Raw genomic sequence first — 24,561 nt, 5'->3', positions numbered from 1 at the left:
GAATCCCCGTGAGGAACCTCTCCGAGAGCGCTGCCCCCCCCCCCCGCCCCCGCTTGGAGCTGCCCACCCAAGGCAAGAGGAAGGACTGTGGAGGCTCAATCCGCGGGTTCCTGGGTCAGTGGTGTCCGCAGGAGGTAGCCATAAGCTGCAGCATCTCCTGCTGCACCTCCACGGCTGGCGGAATTAGCCCGGGCAGCGTTGTCAAGCAACCACCTTACAACAAATCCGGCCGCACCCCAACCTGCAGCCTCAGCTGGGCTCCAGGACAGTCCGGGATCTGCCCTTACACGCTGCCCTGGACCGCCAGGCGCAAAGCTCCCCCTCCCCTCAAAGACAGTAGGGGGCCTCAGACGAGGCAGCTGTAGCTGGCCCAACTCTCCCGGGACCCCAGTGGACTCTTACTGAGGGAGGAAGACGCTTAGGCAGACTCTAGGTGCCTGATGCCAAGGGGAGGGCCACCTCTGCCCACGCATCTCTGCCAGTGACAGCTCCTCCAGCTCCTGCAGCAGCATCCCCGTGCCTCCCGTAACGGCTGGAGGCACCCCTGCCCCAGGGAGAAGCCAGTTGGGGCAGGGCCTTGCGCCCCCTGGTGCCCGGGAGGCTTCCCGCACTGCCTTCCCTGTAAGTGCCTATCTCCTCCAGATCCAAGTCTCAGACCTTATTTAGTCCCAGGTGTTCCTAGAGCTTACATTAACCCCTGCAATGCTGCAAACACAAGACTAAGAAAAGTCGGAGGCTTAGGAAACAGAGCAAAAAGGCAAGTGGGAGCTTTCTTCATTCTTCTCCAAGTATTTTTCCCTTCTTCAGCCAGTGTAAGCCTTTTAATTATCATTTGCACCATTTCACTATTAAGATTTAGAAGTGGAAGGGATCCCAGAGATAATCTGATAGGCTACTCCCACTGTACAGATGACAAAACTAGCAGGTAACTCAGGTTCTCTGACTCCAAACCCATTTCAAAGGCCATTTTCCCCAAGCCACAGATGATTTCCCCATTTATCCCTCCCAGGCATGCTCTCCTTTTCTCCTCTAAATTGGACTCATTCATATACTTGTTGTACATTCCACCTTGTGTTGTAGTATTGACGTCTGCACTCTCTGGCCTTATATGCTCCATAAACACTGGAAACACGTCTTAGTCTCTATTCCACACAAAATCTGGTAGCTAGCACATAAACTATTCCAATAAATTTTAGTTAAAGGAAAGAACTGAAATTAAATTCACAACACTAAAATAACACCTGACATTTGTATAGTGCTTTAAATTTTTCAATGATTGAGATGGGTTGCTACTATTTCCAAGGACTGGCAGTTAAGTATCATTCTCTCTATATACATGAGAGTTATAGTCAAATAAGAGCATCTTCTAGTAATACTGACAACCTCAAAGAAGCTCAAGGTTTGGTTTGTTTTTTCCCTTCTTAACTGCAGTTCAAAGTTTCCCATAGGAACAGTGGAGCGTCAACCTTCAGAATAACAGGCCACATGATACCTAACAATACCAACCCCCTTCTCCTTTCCTTTATTTGTAACATGAGATTTTATTATATAATTTGCAGGTCCTTCCAGCTCCACTGTTCTATAATTTTAAGACAAAAGGCCAGAGTTCTTTAGAGAGATCTTCAACTCTGGAGGTCTAACAAAAGAACATGGTCAGTTAGGAGGCACAGTGGATAAAGTTGGACATAAGAATCAGGAGTTTGATTCCTGCTTCAGATGAATCCAGACATGTCACAACCTCAGTTTCCTCCTCCATAAAATGGAATAAAGGTAGTGCCTCACAAGGTTTTTGAAGCTCAAATAACACATGCAGTGTTTTGAAAGCCTTAAAGTACTGTTTAAATGCTGTGATTGCTACAGCTCCAGAAGGTGGAAGTGTGAAGTTTGAGCTCAAAAGAAAAAGTAATTGTTCAGAATTAGAAATAGCTGTCTCCATCACTAGAAGTTTTCAGGATTTGGAAAACACACACCTGGCATGCACATAGTACAGTACTTAATGTGTGTTGAATTGCATTATGTCTTCTCTGAGGTATGATTACAGAATTTCTGTTACTGTCAACCAAGTTCATTAATAAGCTTTATTATTTGCTTATTAACAACAGCCTAGTCCCATCTCAGAATAGAGGTTCAGTTTCAGCCCCATTCTACCCTCAATTTCTGGCACTTAGGACACAGAAGCAGAAGACATTTAGAGATTTTTCACAGTATTATTACTTCAAGATTCAATTTCTTCAAATATCCTTGCAGCGTTTGCCCTCTGCCATAGTATCAAAGACAAATCAATCACTTAAAAAAAATGAAAGTTTTTTAAATAAAGCTATTCTCAAGATATGCAAATGGAATTAATGAATAAACAAAAAAAGGATTTAATGAATAAATGAAAAATTACTTATTAAGCACTTAGTGCAAAGTCCCTCTACCTAGTAAGGCTACAACATTCTCAAAATTATCACTTTTTAAAGATCCATTTCCTTCAAATGTCCGTGTGTCAACTGTTTTTTACCATGCTATCTAAAACAAATCAAACCCATAAAAAGAAAAATAAAAAAAAAAAAAATTAAGGCTTTTAAAAATAGGTATTCTCAAAATGATATAATTATCAATATGCGAGATTAATGAATAGACAAAAACATAAGTGCTTAGTAAGTGTAAAATCCTACTAAAAATTAAGTGGAAATATTAAGATAGTCCCTGCCCTCCCGGAGCTCACATTCAGTTAATAAGTAGCCTTTAAATGTTCTCTTAAAAATACAGAACTTCACTGCGGGAGCTACCAATGCCTTTTCTGAACGCTAGGGGGGGCGCTCATCCGAGCAAACAGCAAGAAACGACCAACCCAGGGGAAGGACTTCTCGGGGAAGCCGCCGCTACGCTCGTTGGTTGTTATACACTCGCGCCCGAGAAGTCCCCGGTAAGGAAAACATTCCGGTTGACATTCCACTCACCAGGCAACCCTAGTCCCCACAGTCCTCAATCTTCCGAAATTTCGCAATCGTAATTAAATTCCCTTTTTTCTCCTCCACCAAGACACCAACAAAAACAAATCACTCTTTTTGCACTTAAAAGCCCGCCTCTTTACCAGTTTTAAATATGGTGTCTTTCGGTCATGCGCAATACGGACCTGGAAGGCAAACGACAGCGTGTTGCATGACGCAAGGCCCCTCCCCCTCCGGGCGTCGGAAAAGGTTGTACCATTCTCAAAACTGCTAAATAGGTTGTGATAGAATCCTTCTATGGAACTCAAAATATAACACGTAGTCATTTTCTTCAAGTCCTATCCCCTTTTTTTAATTCTTGTGGCTTTAAAGCTTCGTAGCCGCTGGTGTGACGACCTCTTGCATCCGAAAGCGGAACCCCCTGCTTCCGAATAGTCCGCGCCGCTCCGATCCCAGGTTCCCGGAGTCATGGCAGCTCCGAGAACCAGTTAACCGGGCCTTGCTTTACGGCAGGGGGCGAGGGTCAGAAGGTCTCGCCCCGCGGCTGGGGCGGCGGGGTAATCGGAGCTGGGCCGTGAGAGCGGGGCTGAGGGCGGGGGCGCGGGGAAGGCCTACGATGGCGGCTTCGGGGAGCGGCATGGCCCAGAAGAGCTGGGAACTGGCCAACAACATGCAGGAAGCCCAGAGCATCGACGAGATCTACAAGTACGACAAGAAGCAGCAGCAGGAAATCCTGGCGGCCAAGCCCTGGACTAAGGAGTGAGGAGACCTCGGGGAGGGCAGGGGGGAGGGGAAGAGGGGCGGGGGTTGACGGGCTAGGAGGGAGGATTGAAGCTCCAAGCGAGCCGGGCCGCTCCATCCCTTCTTCACTTCCTCCCCACACCCACGCATCCACCAGGGGCTGCCCTCGGAGCGGTCAGAGAGTTGGAGGAGAGCCGGAGGTCATCTATTGCAATCCCTTCTGTTTTACAGAGGGAAACTGAGGCTCAAAAAGGCTTGTCCAAGATGGCCTCGGTCTGTGGAGGGCGCCCGTGACTTTTCTGTGGGGGGAGGCTGGATTGAGGTCTACTGGAGCGTTCTTAAATGTTTGTGAATGAAGGCTCCTCTGGCGAGTCAGGCCAGTCAGCACCTACTCTGTATCAGACTGCTTATCCTTAGAGGTTGGAAGAAAGGCGGGGACAGTCCCTGCCCTCAGGGAGCTCCCTGTCTGTCGGGGGAAACAGCGGAGCAAAAACCGTGCCTGGAAAAAGCCAAGGACCCGGCTGTCCTTTGTGCCAAATAGCGAGATCCCAATGGAAGGAGTCAGATTACGGTGGGCTCTGAATCCAAACTGAGAAATATATATTTTATATAAATGATAGAAACTAGGTGAAGTCTATGGCACCTTTCTCAGAATAATGTAGTTAAATGGGTAAAAAAGAGAATTCCCCTCTAGGGTATATCCCACTAGGTCATCCCACCCAAACTTAAAGGCTTCATTCAGATGAGGGGATCTCACTACTTTCTAGGAAGATCATTACACTACTTCATAAAATTTTTTTAAAAAATTTATTTAGTACTTTATTTTTCCCCAATTACATGTAAAAATAAGTTTTACCATTTGCAATTTGCTATTATTAGCAGGTGCTAGTTCCCTCTTTTTTCATGTGTAAAATGAAGAACAAAGGTAACACTAGTAAAGAGGTAAATTTCTGATACAAAGGAAAACGTCCTATAGAATTAGCTATGCTGATTTAACCATGCAATAGAGCAATTTGGAACTATGCCCAAAGGGCTATAAAATCCTGTGTACCTTTTGACATGACAATGCCACTACTAGGACTATATCCAAAAAGAGATTTTAAAAATCAAAGGATTTATATGTATAAAAACATTTATAGCAGCTCTTTTCCAGTGGCAAAGAATTGAAAATTGATGAAATGCTCATCGATTGGGAAATAGCTGAATAAAATGTAGTATGTAACTATGATGGTATACTATTGTGCTATAAGAGATTGATGAGGAATAAATTGGGGCTCTAAGCCAAGATGGATCAGCTCTTCTTCTCCTGGTCTGATTATCTCTCTCCTTCCCCAAAATAACCTAGGGCTGGTCCGGTAGTGAATTCACTATCTATGCTGTACCTAAAACAATGTCTTTATTGATAGTAAAGGGATAGACAGACATATGGCCTCCAGGAAGGCCAAACTGCCTGGCAAGGGCATGCCAGTTGGTGGGCACAAGGCTGGTGTAGACCGAGTGCAAGAAAAACAATTTTAGAGATTCCTTTAATACATAACTAGGGTCAGCAAACCACGTTTGCACAGAGATGTTATCCAAGAGGTTCCGGAGATATTTGTAAATAAGACAGGAATTTCTCTTAATCATTTGTGTCTCAAATTATCTCCTTTAACCTCTCCCAAGACAAGAATTTTCCTGTTAATTATTTTTATCTTGGGCTATCTATCTCTTCTTCAACCTTATCAAGCTGACGAGCAGGACACTCATAAAATCCTGTAAAATCTTACTGAACTTGAAGCAAAGTGGCTTGGAAGGTATACCAAGTAACAAAGTAAGATGATCAACTAGGAGTGACTTAGCTATTCTTAGCAATGAATGATCCAAGACATCTCTGAAGGACTTTAAAAAAAATGCTATCTGTAATCAGAGAAAAAATTGATGGTGGCTGAATATAGACTGAAGCATACTTTTTAAAAATTTTATTTTTCTTGATTTTTTTTTTTTGTGTGTGTGGGGGGGTTCATGTTTTCTCTCACAACATAACTAGTAAAAAAATGTTTTGTATGACTACATATGTATAATCTGCATGGAATTGCTTGCCTTCTCAGTGAGGGGAGGGAGAGAGGAAGGATTGGAAAAAATTAGGAATTCAGTTTTAAAAACAAGACAGACTCGTTTTAAAGTTTAAAGTTGTTTAGAGTTTAAATTTTAAAGTTTTAAAGACAGACTTGCCTGGCTGCTCTCCAAATCTGAACTCAAATGCAGATCTCCTGACCAAAGACCTTTTCTAATTTTTCCCCCTCCTTACTTAAGCCTAATGTTCCACAATTGCAGATTCATTTCTTGACTTGAGGATTGCTTCCAGCTAAAATACAAATATTTTGGGGGACAGTAAGGCTTTTTTCAATTATTTATACTTTAGTAGAGTATATGATTTAGAATTAAATTGGAGATTTTTATAAAAAAAAAAAATTAGAGATTTTTACAAATAAAAATATGAAAAACCCTGGAAGTAAAGTGACTTATCCAAAAAACATAACAGGTAGTATGTAGGAGTGCCAGAATTTGAATCAAAGTATTTTGATTCTTGATCAGATACACTATACCTGAAGAGAGGCTACAAGGATCCAATACCAACAGGACTGCTTTTATTCAATCTATACTATATACATTGTACTTTATTCTATGTACTGAAAAGTATATAATGTAATGAAGGCAGATGCCATGGCAGACTTAGAAGGGAGATTTATTGGTCTACTCATATGACATTGCTACAAAAACAGGTTGATGATTTGGGTGAATTGTGGAATTTTCTGTATGTGTGATTTTTTTTTTTTCCAGAACAATAATATCTGCCTTATTTCCTACATCCTACCAGGAATAACAGCCATCCCTTTTACCATTTCCCTTCATCTTTCCAATTTCTATCATGTCATGTTTAATTTATATAAAAGGCATTTTTGTTTTTGTTTTGTAGTCACCATTACTTTAAATACTGCAAGATCTCAGCCTTAGCCCTACTGAAAATGGTAATGCACGCTAGATCAGGAGGCAACTTGGAAGTGATGGGTTTGATGCTTGGGAAAGTGGACGGTGAAACCATGATCATTATGGACAGTTTTGCTTTGCCTGTAGAGGGCACTGAAACTCGAGTCAATGCCCAAGCTGCTGCCTATGAATATATGGCAGCATATATAGAAAATGCAAAACAGGTAAACAATGTTTTAAGTAAAAATATTTCACAGTAACTATATGTTATATAATTGAAATATAGGGAAAAAAATCTAGCAGTGAACTTTATAGTAAAACTTAATGTTTCAGGTTTAATTTCATTAATTATCTTATATGTATGTATGTATTAAATAAGATTAAACATAATAATGATTTATGATGAGTCTTTTTAATCTCACAAGTCATTGTACTTATATATCTTAATTGTTGTAAAATGTTGTCATGTAGTCTGTTATTGCATAGTTGTTGGTAAATAATCAAAAGACAGCTGATTCTAAATTAGGTAAGAATCTCAGCATTTAATATGGCCCTTTTTTCCTCCTTTGTTAGGTGGGTCGACTTGAAAATGCAATTGGCTGGTATCACAGTCACCCTGGCTATGGCTGTTGGCTCTCTGGGATTGATGTTAGTACCCAGATGCTCAATCAGCAGTTTCAAGAACCTTTTGTAGCAGTAGTTGTAAGTATTTTAGTTATTAAGTTCACAATAAAACTTGAGTCTTCCTTAAGTTTGTATGTTAGTAAATAAGAATATCTGTCCATAGTTACATTTGGTTTGCCATGAGAATCAGTATGATATCAGAGAAAGAGCATTGGGTTAGGAGTCTGGAAAACTAGTTTGGAGGACAAATCATTCCTTTCTCTGGAACTCAGATTCAACTGAAATAAGAGGAACCAGATGATTTCAAGGCTACCTTTTAATTCTTAAATTCTGCTAACTCTGTGATTAAGAGCACCTCAGTCATCTATAAATGATAGTATCTTTACATTGTTGATCACCATGTAAGAAAATATAGTGAAATGTATTAAGTTATTTCCAATGCCTGGAAATACATTTTGGCCTCTTGAAAATAAAAGAAAAGATTTCCTCCCTGTCCTCAGATTTTAGCCAAGAATCACTGTTGGAATATTTAGCAACCCATGTGTGGCTGCCATGTACCAGAAATTAAATCATTCATGTAAAAAACTTGTAGCTCCCATATAGTAAGGGCTCCCAGGAACAGAACACTGTGAATACAATGGAGATGATTATCTCTGAATATATAAACTGGGAATAGGACTTCTCTGTTTCTTTGGTTTTATGCAAAACCTGTATTGTAAATCACCAATCAGAATTAGATTCATTTTAAGTGTAAAAAAATAGATGATACAACATAACATTTTCACTCGTTTTGTGGTTTGCTTGTACTTTATTTTCTTTCTCATTTTTTTCCTTTTTGATCTGATTTCAAGATACTTGTATAAATATACATATGTTAGATTTAACATTTTAGCATGTTTAACATATATGGATTATTTGCCATTTAGGGGAAGGGGTGGGGAAGAAAAGACATTTTAGAACACAAGGTTTTACAATAGTGTTGAAAAATTATCCATGCATATATTTTGAAAATTAAAAGTTTTAATTAAAAAAAAATAGGTGATATCTATAGTTGCTATCAAAAAAGATCATTAACAACTGCCCCCAACAGCATTTTAAAATGCAATACTTAGGCATCTCACATTCACACACACAAATGTCTTCACCTTGAATTCTCCTTTATAACAGGAAAAAACAGTTGAGCAGAACTGAGTGATTCCAACAATTAGATGTTCTGCTCCAAATGGCAACAAGGAAAAGAATCTGTTGTCTGTATCATTTGTCCTTTGAGACTAAGATTAGTTGTTCTATTTTTGGTAACTTCATACTAATTTATTCTCTACTAATCATCCCTCATTTCTCAGAATTCTTCAGCCATTTCTTCTAGTATAGTAATATTTCATGACATTCATATATTAATGTAAAGTTTTAGTGCTGTTATCTTTGCATTGATGCAGAGGTCAACTTAAGGATCAGCTTATGCCACATGACTACCCTAACAAATAGAAACCTCTTTTAATACCTATAGAATTAACAGGAGAAAAGCCTAAGGTCTAATTTGATCTAGAATATACCAAAAAAGTTGTCCAGTTTCCATGTAACTGGCATTATACTATAAATCATCTTCACACTTGATGACCTCTGGGGTGACCAGAAAGCTTGATATACTCCAGACTAGCCTGTACTTCCTGTAGAATTCCTAAGTCAGAATAGTAGCAATTATTTATCTGTGATGTGGACATCTAAATCAAAGCTCCATCTCAATTTTTGGTATCACATCTCATGCAATACAGAAATACCTAAATTAATGATGCCTTTTTGTTCATGTAAGACAGTAACTAATTTTTAAGTGAGTCATACTCAAAAAGAGAGCAGAGCTGGTATAGTAGGTAGAGAGTTAGCCAAAGAAGCAGAAAATTCTGCCTTTGACATAGTGGCTATGTAATGCTTTTTTTTTTTTTCTTTCTTTCTTTCTTTTTTTTTTTTTTTGAATGATTGTGACAGAACATAGACTTGTGTGAGTTTTAACTCCAGTGTCTAGACTATAATCTCTTATTTGCAGATTAGTCTACTTAAATTTGGAAAGATTCATCAACCATAGCAACTAGTAAATTATTTACTAAGATACAAAGGTATTATGATTTGAATCAGTATAAGAACTGAGTATACCAATAAATCACAAAACTTTAAACTGTTGAAGTAATTATCCCAGATTCAGTTTTCTAGAACTGAAAATATCATACACAGCTATGTTTCTGTAAAAATACCAATTTGAAATGCTTAGAATGACTTTTAACCTGGCTCAGATACTTCCAATAAATACAGGGATTTCCTGAGATCCAGGTCACTAATAGCAAATTTACTTCATCTGGGGTAGGGACTTTATTTAATAAGGTGGCTAAAGAGAGACCTCTTCAAATCCTTTATTTCAAAGTTCTGTTCAAGCAATACCTTCAAATTAAATCCTTTTTTAAAATTCCTAGCTATCTCTCCTCCCTCCCCAAAATATTACCTTATATTCTATTCATGTTGTCTGATTTTTATTAATTTACAAATTGCCATTTGTGATACAACTTAAGCTGCTTGAGGGCAAGATCTATTTCATTGTTGTCTTTGTATTTCTAGTGCCTACCACAATGCCTGACAGAGTAGAGGCCCTTGGTAAATTGATGGATAGATGGAAGATGAATGAATGGATAGATAGGTGAATGAATGGCTTTAAGATATGAGAGGGAACTAAGATGGGAGCTTACAGTTGGTAGAAAAACAGTGAAGTTGGTTTTAAAGAAGTGAGGCAGGAGTAGGGTAGAAGGAAAAAAGGAAAAGATACTGGAAGCTATTTAAGAGTATTGTAGGGGGAGGTGGAGTCAAGATGGCAGAAAGTAGATCGGTTTTTGAGTTCTTCCTGGCTTCCCTCAGATCAAACAAGGTGTATTGTAGGGAAGAGAGGAGGCAAAAGGAAAAAGTGAATAGGAAGCATAAATTGTCCCTTCCATTCACACTCTCTTTTTTCAGTTTCCAAAGAAGAAGAATAGAATAAAGGGGGGAAAGAAGCAAATTCTTTGTGAAGTCACTCCAATACAATTTTTTGTTTTCTCCTAAAACCAATTCTAAGACAAGGGGAGCTATGGTAGGGATCCACAGCTGTAGCAAGATAAGGTTTTCTCTCCTTTCATTCTTTTCTTCCAGAGAGTTTTCCTGGTATTAGTAGATGGTAAGATATGACCTAGCAAAGCCATAGCAAACATTTTTCTCTCTCTCTTTTTTTTAATCTTCCTTCCATGCCATTGTCTCTTCCTCTTCTATAAGAAAGTTAGCAAATGCCATGTCAGAAAAGTGTGGGAATTAGATCCCAGACATTAGTTAGAAACTTCACTGAGGATCATTAGGACCATTTCTAAATTCTTTATTAAAAGAAATGACTCAATGGTTAGAAGAGGGAGGATTCATTTCAGAAGTAAAGATTATGTAAAATAAAATACCAGGAAAAACTTTTTACAGAATTTTAAAATAAAACTATAGCTTATTCTTTTTGTAAATAAACCCTTCTATAATCCTAAGTACTTACTTATAAGCTAATAGTTTATAGAAGAATTTTTATTTAGGGTAATGAGCTCACAGTGTTTTCCAGATCTTTTATTTTGGACCTCTCACAAAGTATTTCTCATTCATAGTATTAATTAAACAATATATTTTCTATCCTGTAGCAATTGCATTTTAATAAATACTTTGTATATCATTATAGATTGATCCAACAAGAACAATATCTGCAGGAAAAGTAAATCTTGGTGCCTTTCGGACCTATCCAAAGGTAATAACATTTAGATTATATAAAATAAATTTGTGTTGAATTGAAGATTATTTTCTTTAAATTCTATTCATTTTTCTTTCAAATTAAAAAAGGACCTCATATGAAAAATGCATTTTTCTCATTCTTCAATCTCTAAACCAAAGATGTAACAATATTTGCATAATATCAATCAAATCCCTACAAAATTTGTACCTAATACAACAAAAATTTTTGAGTTTTTTGACTATCTAGTTTTATAGTTGAAAGCATAGGAAAAGATCATTTGATTTATTAAATATCCTAATTGCTTTTTTTTTTTTAAACATTATGCACTACAGAAACCATTTAAATTGATATTCTTTGCTTGTAGAAGCATATATAAAAGTATAACAGATGCATATTTGACAAGGTAATATTCCAGAACAAATTTATAACATCCAGTAAAATACATTCTGCATAGGAAAGAAATGTTCAAATGACTGATCAGAATAGACTTTCTATATTTTAAAATATGATTTGAGGAAAATATCCTTTCTTAAAGGATATATTAAAGCTCTATAATTAGGGAATTTTAAAACTTTCTTATAAGTTCAATCACATTGATTAATTTCTCTAATCATTTTCTGTATGATTTAGTCATTTCTCACACAATGGGTTGAGCTTACTATGCACATATCAAAAAGGCTACAGGTTTCCTTCAGGTCTTGAACCAGCCTCCTGGTTTGCCTTTTATTGTGGTGCCAAGAAAAAGATTTAAGCGAATTGCCCATGATAGTACTAGTATAAAGGGTTTGAAGGAAAACTGCACCCCAGACACTTCCCTCTGTTATTTTTTGTTATGCCATGCCTTCTTTAAGAAGCTTTTAATCTTGGCATTATGAAAGGCAATGATATTGTTTACAATATCATTTACTTTACTTTTATATATTGTAACAATGCAAAATTTAATTCTTATGCCCAGAAAGTATGAGTTTGGGATGACTCCATATGCCAATAATAAAATCCCTTACACATTTCAGATTTCATACTTCTAAATTAAACTTTGTTTCTAGAACATTCTTTCACCTTTCATTTACCAGTTTCCTTTGATTTATTCAGATTCTCCTAGGATTCCATTTTCTTCAAAAAGCTTTTCCTGATTATAATTAAGAAAAATTAGAACTCTTTCCCTAATAATTGCCATTTCCTAGGAAATCTATTATCAAATTAAAACTAAAAATAAAACTGACCGTGTTCTAATAAACCTGAAATACCTTGGAATTATTTTCACAAACTACTGGTTTATTTTACATTTTTTGTACAGGGCTATAAACCACCAGATGAGGGTCCTTCTGAGTATCAGACTATTCCACTTAATAAAATAGAAGATTTTGGAGTACACTGCAAACAGTAAGTAATTCAGTAAAGAACTGAAAAAGTAAACCTTTTTTTAAATGGTTACTTTAAAAAACTTTTTACAAACAAAAAAAAAAGAACCCAGTAAATTTTGAATTCTGTTTTCATTCTTCTGCATTCTCTTACAGTCTTTTAATGGACTTAATATATCTAATGGCATGTTTAATGGAATTAACCTATCAAGTGCATACTTGATATTTTATGCTCTCCTTTTTCCATTTAATATTATTTCTTATGTTTTTTCATGTATTATTCATGTAGTAACATAGCTGTCAGAAATGAAGATAATGTTTCTTATGTTAATAAATCATAGTTGGTTTAACCCATTTTCTCTTATTGGGTGTATATGTACTTTACCCCTTTTTTAGTCTCTTTGTAGTGTTACTATTAAATTTATTTCCCTTGTATTTATTAAGTGCCTATTGCATATGAGACATTGTGCTAAATTTTGTAAGGAACAACAAAATAAAAAGGTCTCATGGACCTGAAGTAACTTCGATTCTAGGATGGAAATGAAACAAATGTACAAAATTCATATTAGTGCCACAAGATAGTTTTAAACAGAGTGCAGCATGGAATGAGCAGAGAGAGATATATCATCTTTCAACTAGAAAAAAATTGTCTTTTTTTTTTTTGTTGTTTTTAAATGACACCTTTCTAGGTCTGTTGGTTTCTCTTGAATTACTAAAATATATGCAATACAACAAATCATTTTCATGTAGAATATGGTACTAATAATAATAATAACTGGCATTTATATAGCACTTTAAAAATTTGCAAAATACTTTACACATATTGTTTTATTTGATTCTTATTACAATTTTGGGAGGTAGGTACTATTATTATCCCATTTTATAGATAAGGAAAACTGAGCCTTATTATGATTGTCCAGGGTAACACCGCTAATAAGTGTCTTAAGGCAGATCTTCCTGACTCCAAGTCCAGCAATCTAACTGTTGTGCCACTTTGCTACCAATAGACCCTGGGGAAGACAAAAAGCTTAAATAAGATATAATTTTTGCTTGCAAGGAGTTTATAGTGTACTGAACATAACACATTAGAGAGTTGAAAAATAAAATGCCATACATTATCTGAGGAGAGAAGCTCATTACCAGGTTGGCAGAGGCCAGAGAGAGGATCATTAGAGAATCAGAGGAATTTTAGAAGATTAAATTGGGCTTTAAAAGATAGTGGGGAATTAGCTAGGAAGAAGGGTATTCCAAGCATAGTAAATAGCCTAAGGAAAGGCAGAGGAGTATGAGAGCCTTTTAATGTAGCTCTAGGATATAATTTATGAAAGAAAGAAATAGGAGAGAGGATAGGAATGAAGCATCAAATTATGGAACCCCTTGAATTCCAAGCAAAAATGTTTGAAATTGATGAGTTTTCTCACCAGGACTGACTTAGATCTATGCATAAGACAGACCTGGCAATGTGAAAGTTGGATTTGAGAATAGAGTCTGGAAGACCTCTAGAAACGCTTTTGTAATAAGCAGACAAATGGTGATAAGAATTTGCATTAGGGAATTGGCAAAAGGAATGGCAGAAGAGGGGGCAGATTGAAGAAATGTTAAAGAGTTGTAATTACTCTTTCTTGCTTCTTCCCCCTTATATTCAAAAAAAAAAAAAAAAAAGCCCGAAGCAGTCAATGTGGAAGATCTGGTGAATGGTGCTGCCACATTTAAAAGTAGTAAAAGCAAAATGAATAACCTGGTCAGGGGCAGGGTAGGAGGGCAGAGAAGAATTCAACAAAAACTTAATAAGCACTTAATAATCTTTTGGGGAAACAGTCAACTCATTTGGGAACATGTTGTTGGAGATGAGAAATTTAAAGATGTCCTATAAGCTGTAAAACATGTAGGTCTCCTAATTTCAGAAAAGAGAAAATAAGAGATTTGGAGAGTCAGCTCTATAGAAATGGTAGATGAAGCTGTATGAGTGAATGAAATTACCAAAAGAGTGTTAAAATAGAATAGCCAAATAAAATTGTCTTTAATTACTCAATGAAGAATAATACCTCTGTAACTGCTGGGAGGTTGAAGAGTGTGTAGGAGACTTTTGAGTATCTCAGTGAAGCTAAAGAAAGAATAGGATTCTATAAGGTATTGGCAGTTAAATAAAAGCTGAAGTTGCTGAAAGGTTAATGAAATGAAAAACATTTTTAAAATTAAATTTGGTAATTAGAAGGTCTTTAATAACATTTAAAGAACAGTTTTAATAGAATGATAGGGGCAGAAATCTATCACTAGGGGCTAAAGAAATAGGAAATGGAGGCTGACTTGATGGCATCCTGAATCCCTGGATAACACTCAGGGAGAAACCTTATTTAGCCACTATGGAAAAAAGGGGTAGCTCCTCCACAGAGATTTGGGTTTATTCCCCTGATAAGACTGCCACAGAAGGGAAAATATTGGTGAACAGAGAATATTTGAGGGAGTAATAATATAGGGAAAGCCATGGTAAATCTCAGGACAGACTGCATGCAAGAGACTTATGACTACTAAGCCCTTTTACTACAGATGATTCTGGCAATGAAGAACTAATGGCTATGCCTAAGATCCCATAACGTGTGCTATTGCCCTGGTGCTTCTGGTGCTGCTCTGGCTCCTTATTTTTGCCTTAGAGGGTAACCATCTGTGCAATAGTTATGATGTTCCTGATGCTTTCCTCCACATTGTCACTAGCTATCATCAGAAGACCCACTGTGAATTGTAGGGATTTGTCATTCCTGAGTGCCATGCACCACCACATCATTGAGATCTGGGACTGGATCCTTCTTGAACAGGGGTAAAGGGAGCCTCTTTTCTGCCAACAGCCATTTGGATATTTATAGCATCATTTGCAGACCATAAAAAATTATCAGCTTACAAAACTCAAGCTGTAGGAAGTTGTACTTAGTTTCATTCCTTGCCTGCACTTGCCCTAGCAAATGATTTCACAGGCCTTACATGGCCTGAGGACTAGATGTTCCCCATCTCTATTCTAAAAGAAGGGTGAAGAAAAAGCCTGGAATTTCTTATCTTTGTTATCTTTTATTATCTCATTCAGGAAACCATAAAGATTTCTTTATGTGTCTTTTGATCTTGCCATTTGTTTAGTGTTTTTTTTCCTTTTTTTTCCCCTTGTACTATTTTGTCAGGCTCCTTGGGTTTGAGTTTTGGATTGTCCAATGAAAGCCCAAAAGCTATTTCAATGATAAGATGTCTTCTAAAACAGAGGTGTGAATACAATTTGAAAATTCCCAGGTGTAGTTGAACCTATGCTGAAAAATGTCTAACAAAAAAAATTTTTGTAATGTTTATTTGTGGTTTTCTAATATGCAACACACAGGGATCCTTTCTATTTGAGTTTGAAACTTCTCTAGGTGTTTAAAACCTAGTCACCAAAGGGTGAGATGTAATGAAATCATTATCTACCCAAGTCCCCTCCCCCCTCACTCTATCAAGTAGGTAAGAATTTTTCCCCTGTAAAGCAACAGAATTAAACACAGATTTAAATTTAAATAATTACAAACAGATCTTGGTTGGCCCAAAGGACTAAGGTCAATCTGTGCAGCTTCTTGGTGGCCACTGGCCAAACTGATGTAACTTTCTGAACGTTAATTTTAGGGAATAAAATGCCCATCCACATGAAATTGGGGATCCAGCCTGTCATTACCACCTATTAGACATTCTGCTAGAATACTTTTTTCAAAATGGTTATATTTTAGGCTCAGTGATCCAGATACCATTTCCAGATTACAGTTTAGAATTATTCTAGATTATAATTGTTAATTGAAGCTGAAGAAGAGGCTCATTTGAAATCTATTTCCAAAAAGGATAAATCATTTTTGTTAGCCTGTTTTGTTTAAAATGTAAGATAAAAATATGAAACCACAAATGATAAGTGCAATCCACTGTATATTTATTGAAAAGTAACTTCTTTAAAATGTAGTTCTTTTGTAAATTAACTTATTTTTTATATAATAGGTACTATGCTTTAGAAGTCTCTTACTTTAAATCGTCTTTGGATCGCAAATTGCTTGAACTTCTGTGGAACAAATACTGGGTAAATACTCTGAGTTCTTCCAGCTTACTTACGGTGAGTATCAAAATTTTAAAGATGTTTTGAATTTTATCTAAAGTACATATAATCACCTTTCTTGTGAGAGTATAAAAATGTATGAGAAATATTAATATTTCCAAGTAAGATTTATTTTTTATAAGTATATGATAACATTTTTCAGGTTCCCCCATATCCATAATGTCTTTTGAATAACACAGATATCTTAGTGTACGTGTTCTTTAAATACAGCTTCATGATTTCTGTGAAACATCAACTCCTTCCTTTCTCTTTGCCATTAACTATAGTTCACACTGGAGAAAAATCTTGCAAAGGAAATTAATGTAGAGAAACTCTCAAATGTTGACTAAACTTCAGGGATTTGGCATTATAGAATAATTGTGGAAATGTAAGGAAAGCTTTGATCACACTTGTTATTTAGTATATATTAGAGTTAAGATTTCAGTTTGTTATTTAGGAATTTTCAAGAATATAGGGAGTTATTCCCCACTTTTTTTCCTCTCTTACAATTTGCAGTAGCTTCCTTAAGGTTGCAATAGTTTTGCACAAGTTCTTGTGGGAAGTTGTTTAATCAATTTCAGTTGTGCCCTACTCTTCATGACTATATTTGGGGTTTTCTTGGCAAAGATACTAGAGTGGTTTGCCATTTCCTTCTCCAGATCACTTTACAGATGAGGAAACTGAGGCAACAGGACTTGTATGACTTGCCCAGCATCATACAGCTTATGAGAGTCTGAAGCCAGATTTGAATTCAGTAAGAGAAGTCTTCCTATCTCCAGGCCAGACACTTTTCATGGTGCCACCTACTAGCCCTGGTGAAAAGCACACAATGTGATATTAGAAGATATTAGAAACACTGGCTCAATAAAACTCCCAAGTCTTTTTTTTTTTTTTTTTTAATAAAGACTGTTGAAATTCTTTATTATTTGGGAAGTTGGAGGGGTTGTAATATAGCACTAAAAATCTAAAGCTTTTGTAGTTAAATAATTAATTTAAGTAACACTGAATAATGGAGTGAAATAAGAAAATTGGTGAACACAAATCCCTCCAGAAAGCCCACAGAATGTAAAACACCCTTCCCACACCTTCTATTTGATATGTATCAACTAATTCTTTGAGACCCATCCATATTTTTAAAAATTGTTTTTCCCCTGAATCAACTTGGCAGTGTAATAAGCTAGAAAAATGAAGGCAGAGTTTGTTCATCAAGATCTGAAAATACCTCTTAGAATAGAGGGGACAAAAATGGCTTCCCTAGTCTGGGGGTTTCAGATGGTGGCATCAGAGGGATGAAATTACATAGGCAGTGTGATGTAATGACAAGTACTGGATTTGGAACCTAGAGGATCTGGGTTTGAATGTATCATTCTATGTTTGTAACATGATTGCCTCACTTAATAAATAAACCACATGAAGATGGGGGGGGGGGGGAATAAGCTTTTAAACACTTGGAGCAAAGAGTAGCAGAAAAAAGAATAGTCTTGGAGTCAAATACTTAAGATTTTCCATCCAGACTTTAACCCTTGCAGTCTTGTGAGTAGACAAGTATCTGAGCTTCATTACCTCACTTATAAAATGACGATACAACTACTTAGCCCATTTTTCTCACAAATGCTTAAAGTACTTGAAGGTTTGTTGTTTTGGTGAAGCAAACTCTCCACTGATCCAGATATACAGCTATTCTCCCATTTATAATCTTAGCTTCCTAAAGTACTAAGAGGGTAAATGACCAGTGTGACATAGCTAATATGTAGTTTTCTTGACTTGGTGGCTATTTCTGGATCAATGTTATCTCTTTCAGATATTTTGAAGTTCTGTATTAGATTAGGCTTGCCTTGCCTAACCCTGGAAGGCAGAACTAGAATTTGCAGAGAAACCAGTTTCTTCTTGATGTAAGAAACTTAAGGTGTCTAAAAGTGGAATGATCTGCCTCACAATGTAGTGAATTCCCCATCTCAGAATTGTTAAACAGAAGCTGAAGGAGCACTTGTAAAGCTATACAGAGGTTTCTGCTTGGGGTATGAGTTAAAATTAGATAATGTTCTGAGCTACCTTCCAAATTTGAGATTTCATATTTCCAGTTAATAGTTGGGCAAGGGACTGCCTTACTTTCACACTGCAGGCTCCTAAAAAATATTTAGGTCATATACCACTTTAAGTGAAATACAATTATTACTACTACCTACACAGTAGCCTGCATTTTGTTAAAAATTATTCATAGGAAAAAAAGGGTAATAGTCAGTGAACCTCAGGACTTGTGTCATACTACCTGTTTAGGCTCTTAGACAAATAACTATTAGTATTCCTTTATACTCTTTAAAATGCTGGTTTAATCTATTAAACCCATTTGTTTGTTTGTTTGTTTGTTTGTTTGTTTGTTTGTTTGTTTGTTTTTCAAGGAAAAATAATGTAAATGTACCTTATTGGTCAGTCAGACCACACTGAGCACTGCTATATAAAGCACAAGGGAACATGTGCTGTGTGGTCAGGCAAGTCACTGACATGAACTTGAAAAGTCATTGGACAGTGGTTTTTCTATTGAAACTCATCATGTCCTATATCCATTCCTTTCCAAACATTATTTTTTGTTTTCACATCACTTTCATTTTTAAACATTTTTTCTTCTCCTCTTCTCAAAAGATACAAGAGGAGGGGGAAAAAAAAATGTTTTGCAACAATATCTAGTTCAAGGTTACTTGATTCTGACCAGATTTGCAGTATTGTATCTTTAGGCTCCCACCCTGCACAGAAGGAAATGAGATGCATGTTCTCTAAATAGTGTTGTGGTTGTATCATTTTCCTGATTCCTAGTTTCCTACTTAGTTCTTCCCAGTCTTCTTAGATTATATTCACATTTACTTACAGGTTATATAGTGTAGATTTATTTATATTCACATTTCCTATATAGTAGTAATATTCTATTATGTTAATATATAATCATTATTTGGTTAACTATACTCCAGTTGATGGTAACCTACTCTTTCCATCCTACATTCATTTTTTTGTTGTTTTTGTTTTTGTTTTTGTTTTTTTATAGCTTTTTATTGACATAACATATACATGGGTAATTTTTCAACACTGACTCTTGCAAAAACTTCTATTCCAATTTTCCCCTCCTTCCCTCCACCCCCTCTCCTAGATGGTAGGTAGTCTCATACATGTTAAGTATGTTAAAATATATATTAAATACAATATTTATTCATATTTATACAATTATCTTCCTGCACAAGAAAAATAGGATTTAGAAAGAAGGTAAAAATAACCTAGGAAGAAAAACAAAAATACAAACAATAACGAAAGAGTGTAAATGCTATGTTGTGGTCCACATTCATTTCCCAATGTTCTTTCGCTGGGTGTAACTGGTTCTGTTCATTATTAATCAATTGGAACTGAATTGGATCTTCTCATTGTTGAAGATAGCCACTTCCATCAGAATTGATCCTCATATAGTATTGTTGTTGATTTGTATGATGATTTCCTGGTTCTGCTCATTTCACTTAGCAGCAGTTCATATACGTTTTTCCAGGCCTCTCTGAAATCATCCTGCTGATCACTTCTTACAGAACAATAACATTCCATAATATTCACATACCATAACTTATTTAGCCATTCTCTAACTGATGGGCATCCATTCAGATTCCATTTTCTTGCCACTACCACAAACAATTTTGCACATACACTTTCCTTTCCCTCCTTTAAGATTTCTTTGGGACATAAGCTCAGTAGGAACACTGCTGGATCAAAGGGTATGCACAGTTTGATAACTTTTTGAACTTAGTTACAAATTGCTCTCCAGAATGGTTGGATCCATTCACAACTCCACCAACAATGTATCAGTGTCCCAGTTTTCCCACATCCCCTCAAACATTTATCATTTTTTCCTGGTGAATGGTGCTGTCAATATGAGAGGTGTGTCCTACATTCATTCTTAATGGTGTATATGAAATATAAATGATGTATTCCATTGCAGAAGTAAAGCTTTCTAGTCTAATCTGAGATTCTTATGGTTCAATAGCTTTGTGTTTCTTTTATGAAAGGCTCATTAAAACTGAAATGTTCTATCAAACTTCTGGAAAAAAATATTTCTTCTAAACCATCTGATCTGAATAAATCTAGAGAAGTCAAATAGACTTATTCTAGAGAGCACTGATTTGCATGCACAAGGAAGGTCAGTAGAGTAAGTTAACAGTAGTATTTGTGCTATTTGTGAAACAGTAAAAGAACTGAATCATATTGAATCATATTTTTCTATTCTGGTGTTTATTGGTTTAGAAGCTGAGTCAGTATTTTAATGTACCAACTTGTCTTTTGGGTTTATATATTTCAAATTAATATCTACCTCTTCATGGCCATTTAGCCAGAAAATACAATGCCCCTTAAGTTTTTTTTAAAACTTCTTAAAGTTGACATGTCTTAGAAAGCCAGTATGCTAAAAATACATATGAGTTTTCAAAAAATTATATTGCAGTTGAGTACCAACACTAGGTATTACACAGGCAGAAGTACACATGCAGGATCATAGAATTAAATCGTGAAATTTTGAGTCATAATTAGATTGATTTTATGATTTCTTAGTGTTGTCTGATTTTCTCCATCCAGTTTGTTCTAATTTCTCATCATATTTAGACTAAATGAAATTTCAAAATAAATTTTGTTAATAAAATGGGATCTTATTTTAGTAAGACTAGTTTGAAGAAAGAAAAAGAGGACAAAACTGATGATGTAAGATTGTTGATTTTCTTATTTACTTAGTTTTTAAAAAGTTGAAGTTCCTCAACTAGTCATTTAGATGACATACCAAAATTCTTAATAACACATTAGTTACTAAATTTTCTACTAAAGATAATTGAAAGGAAAATGTGAATTTTCTCAGTGATAGAGAAATGAGTCTTCTGGATCAGAAACATGTTAAGTGCCTTTCTTCATCCTCCCTATCTCATCTCCTCCCAGAATGCAGACTATACCACTGGACAAGTCTTTGATTTATCTGAAAAATTGGAACAGTCAGAAGCCCAGCTCGGACGAGGGAGTTTTATGTTGGGTTTAGAAACACACGACCGAAAGTCAGAAGACAAACTTGCTAAAGCAACAAGAGACAGGTAAACAATTATGACTTCTTGCAGTTCAAACCTTTTTGTTTCCCACAAAATAAAATTTGCCTTTTAATTCAGTAAACATTTATTAAGCACCTATTATGTGGCAGGCACTGTGCTAAGGGTTAGGAATACAAATAAGAAAAAGAAAGACTGCTTCTACTCTCAAGTTTTCAATCTGTGGGGAAAGACTACCAAAAAAAAAAAAAGCTAGAAAGTAGGGGAAACAGTTAGAAGTTATTGGACAAGGGTTACCTGTTCTTGGGGCATGAACTCTAGGTGAAAAGTAATTCTGGCCCAAATTCTTTCATCAGTATCCTTACTGTAAATTAACAATCATCCATTACAAAAATAAAAAAAATGAGTCAAATCTTACATCAGTCCTTTAGCATTTGTGATCTAACTGTGAAATAATAAACAGCAAGTAAATTTTTTTTTATATGAATTTTTTGTTCTCTGAGCCCTTCCAAATCTGATGTTTTTAAGTATGGCTTTTTTGTCTTTCTGTTGTACAAATTGCATGCTATACATATATCTAGACATATATGTATGCACACATATAGACACGTGTCCATGTTTGTAAAGAGTTAAATACAAGGGTTTTTTTTTGGGGGGGGTTCCCTTTTTCTGAGGCTGGGGTTAAGTGACTTGCTGGGTCACACAGCTAGGAAGTGTTAAGTGTCTGAGACCAGATTTGATCTCGGGTCCTCCTGAATTCAGGGCTGGTGCTCTAAAAATTGCGCCACCTACCTGCACCTGAATTAAATACAAGGTGGTTTGAAAAGGAAGGACACTAATATTTAAAGGTATCAGGAAAAGAAGACCAAGGATTTTTTGAGGTTAAGGTGAGAAGAGAGTGTGTATTCCAGGCATGGGGGACAGTTCATGAAAAAGCATGGATTTATATGAGGGCAGTGTCCAGATTTATGAGGAACAAGTGAAAAAGGGCTGCAGAATGAAAAGTGGGACATAATGTACAAGGGTCCTGGAAAGATAGATTGAAGCAAAGTTGTGAAAGTCTTTAAAATTAAACAGAAGACTTGTATCTTATTCTAAAGGCTATAAGAAGCCATTGGAGTTGAGTAGAGGAATGACATGGTCAGATTTTCATTTGAGGAAAATCATTTTGTCTGGATTTCACCTGGAAGAGATAGTGGAGACATTTGAAGCAGGAACAGTAGTTGGGAGGACACAGCAACAATCCAGGCCAGAAATGATGAAGTCCTATACAAAGCTGGTAGTTGTATGAATAGAGAAAAGCGTTTAGATGTGAAAGATCTTTTAAAGTAGAAATGAGAATAATTAGCCAGTTGAACATATATGTAGGATGAAATTAGCATTAAGAATAACACCAAATTCTTTGAATGTTTGATATTGTGCAAATTTTACTGCAACAGAATTGTTCATATTAAGCCAGGGAACAAATTTATCATTTATTACCTGGAGACTCAGTTTCTCAAACATAGTTGGAGGCATGAAGGAATAGATAAACTGATATATTAACCAATTCAGTAATGATCTTTTAAGGGAGAAAATGTTATATCAGTTAATAGAAAACATTGGAGATAATGTACAGAATTTTATAAAAAGTTTTAAAAATATTGCATCTGTTTTTATTATTAATATTAGGGGATGCCTGTCTGAAGACTGTTTATGTATTTTCCTTTTATTACTTAGCAAAATTTTTATCCTAACCATTAGTGAACCAGACTTTGTGTTTTCTAAAATATTTTATTATATTATTTATTATGAACATTTAGATAAATTGGTTGGATTATAGATACTAAAAGGAAATCTTAAAAATACAAATAAAAACATTGTACTTTTACAAAGCCTTCATTTGTGCATTTTTGTATTTTTTACATTTCTGTATTTTTTCCTCAGCTGTAAGACCACCATAGAAGCTATCCATGGATTGATGTCTCAGGTTATTAAGGATAAACTTTTCAACCAAATTAATATTTCCTAAAGAATACCATCAAGTAGTTACTCTTTTCTGCCTTCTTAGAGGTATTTCTTTTGTTTGACAGCTAGTATGAGAAAAATACTCAAGTTAATACTTTAAAATTAGTCAACAGAAATCTGATTTGCAGAACAAAGTGCTTTGAAATTCTGTTAGTAGTTGTATTTAAAATATTCCAGAAGATTGCTTTGGAAAACTTAAGAAACTAAAGGATTGTCACTTAAGAGATTGGCGTTTAGTTATTTATACTGATCATTGAGCTATAAATAAAAATTTCTTTAAAATGATTCTTTTCTGTGTACTCTTTATATTACACTGATGTTCTTTGTAAAAGAAACCTGTACAAGTTTAAGGAAATCCTTTGATTTTGAAAGATTTTGCCATTTATTTCTAAATTTATCACAAATATTTGTTAAGATTTTGTGACACTATTCCATTTTTTTTTTTTTTTTTTTTGGAGCACATTGCTTTATGAATCATATTGGGAGAGAAAAATCAGAGCAAAAGGGAAAAATGAGAGAGAGAAAAAAACAAGAAGTGAACAAACATAGCATGATCTATTTTCAATCTCCTAAGTTCTTTTTTGGAGGCAGATGGCAGTGACATACTATTTCAGAAACCACATTCTGCTAAACTCCTGTTGTACACTATTAGGTGAAACCAGGAATCTCCTTAAAAATGCAGTTTAAAGCCATCCATTTCTTTCTTTCAAAATATTTTTCCTAAGTTCTCTTCATGAAATGTTTTCTTTTAAAAGTCAAACAATTTAGAGATGACTTAAAATACAACTTTTAAAAATTAATATTTATAAATTATAAAAATGTACGGGAAAGATAAAACAATGTTGGTTGTATCTTAGTATTTTCTGTTTAATTTCATCAGTCTTAATTTATACTTAAAAACTGGTTAGGCACAATCTTTAACACTGTTGGAATCAGCACCTGGTAGTAAGAGCATAATAGAATTTTAAAGCAAGCCAGCTGTATAAATTACATTTATTTATTAAAACTT

General features: G+C 35.6%; 2 protein-coding genes across 16 annotated transcripts in view; one reads left to right on the top strand and one right to left on the bottom strand.

Annotated features, from left to right (window-relative positions):
- CSPP1 (centrosome and spindle pole associated protein 1) overlaps positions 1 to 3,246 on the bottom strand; it is a 125,091-nt gene extending 121,845 nt beyond the window's left edge. For 10 of the 13 annotated variants that reach the window (XR_012484336.1, XR_012484335.1, XM_074278823.1 and 7 more), the window contains exon 1: positions 2,946 to 3,104. The gene's annotated coding sequence lies outside the window, so the exon portion shown is untranslated. The other 3 variants (XM_074278825.1, XM_074278824.1, XM_074278826.1) reach the window with 2 other exon arrangements.
- On the top strand, positions 217 to 23,837 carry COPS5 (COP9 signalosome subunit 5). Of its 3 annotated transcripts, XM_074278837.1 has the most exons (9): positions 217 to 757; positions 2,755 to 2,911; positions 6,634 to 6,868; positions 7,218 to 7,346; positions 10,993 to 11,058; positions 12,341 to 12,426; positions 16,401 to 16,512; positions 21,445 to 21,593; positions 23,472 to 23,837. In XM_074278837.1, exons 3-9 carry the CDS (start codon positions 6,683 to 6,685, stop codon positions 23,554 to 23,556), a joined length of 813 nt encoding a protein of 270 aa, XP_074134938.1. In that variant the 5' UTR covers positions 217 to 757; positions 2,755 to 2,911; positions 6,634 to 6,682; the 3' UTR covers positions 23,557 to 23,837. The 3 variants fall into 3 exon arrangements, with proteins under 3 accessions (XP_074134938.1, XP_074134936.1, XP_074134937.1); XM_074278835.1 differs by lacking the exons at positions 217 to 757; positions 2,755 to 2,911 and adding an exon at positions 3,162 to 3,695; XM_074278836.1 differs by lacking the exons at positions 217 to 757; positions 2,755 to 2,911 and adding an exon at positions 3,731 to 4,248.
- Positions 23,838 to 24,561: the final 724 nt, after the last annotated feature.

The sequence above is a fragment of the Sminthopsis crassicaudata genome, chromosome 1, assembly GCF_048593235.1.
Source record: "Sminthopsis crassicaudata isolate SCR6 chromosome 1, ASM4859323v1, whole genome shotgun sequence".
NCBI classification, from domain to species: domain Eukaryota; kingdom Metazoa; phylum Chordata; class Mammalia; order Dasyuromorphia; family Dasyuridae; genus Sminthopsis; species Sminthopsis crassicaudata.
This window is presented reverse-complemented; position numbering and strand designations above follow the sequence as displayed.

Coding starts and splice junctions, on each gene's coding strand:
- COPS5 (XM_074278835.1), top strand. CDS start 3,553: ATGGCGGCTTCGGGGAGCGGCATGGCCCAGAAGAGCTGGGAACTGGCC. Junction 7,347..10,992: donor AACCTTTTGTAGCAGTAGTT/GTAAGTATTTTA, acceptor ATATCATTATAG/ATTGATCCAACAAGAACAAT. Junction 16,513..21,444: donor GTTCTTCCAGCTTACTTACG/GTGAGTATCAAA, acceptor ATCTCCTCCCAG/AATGCAGACTATACCACTGG.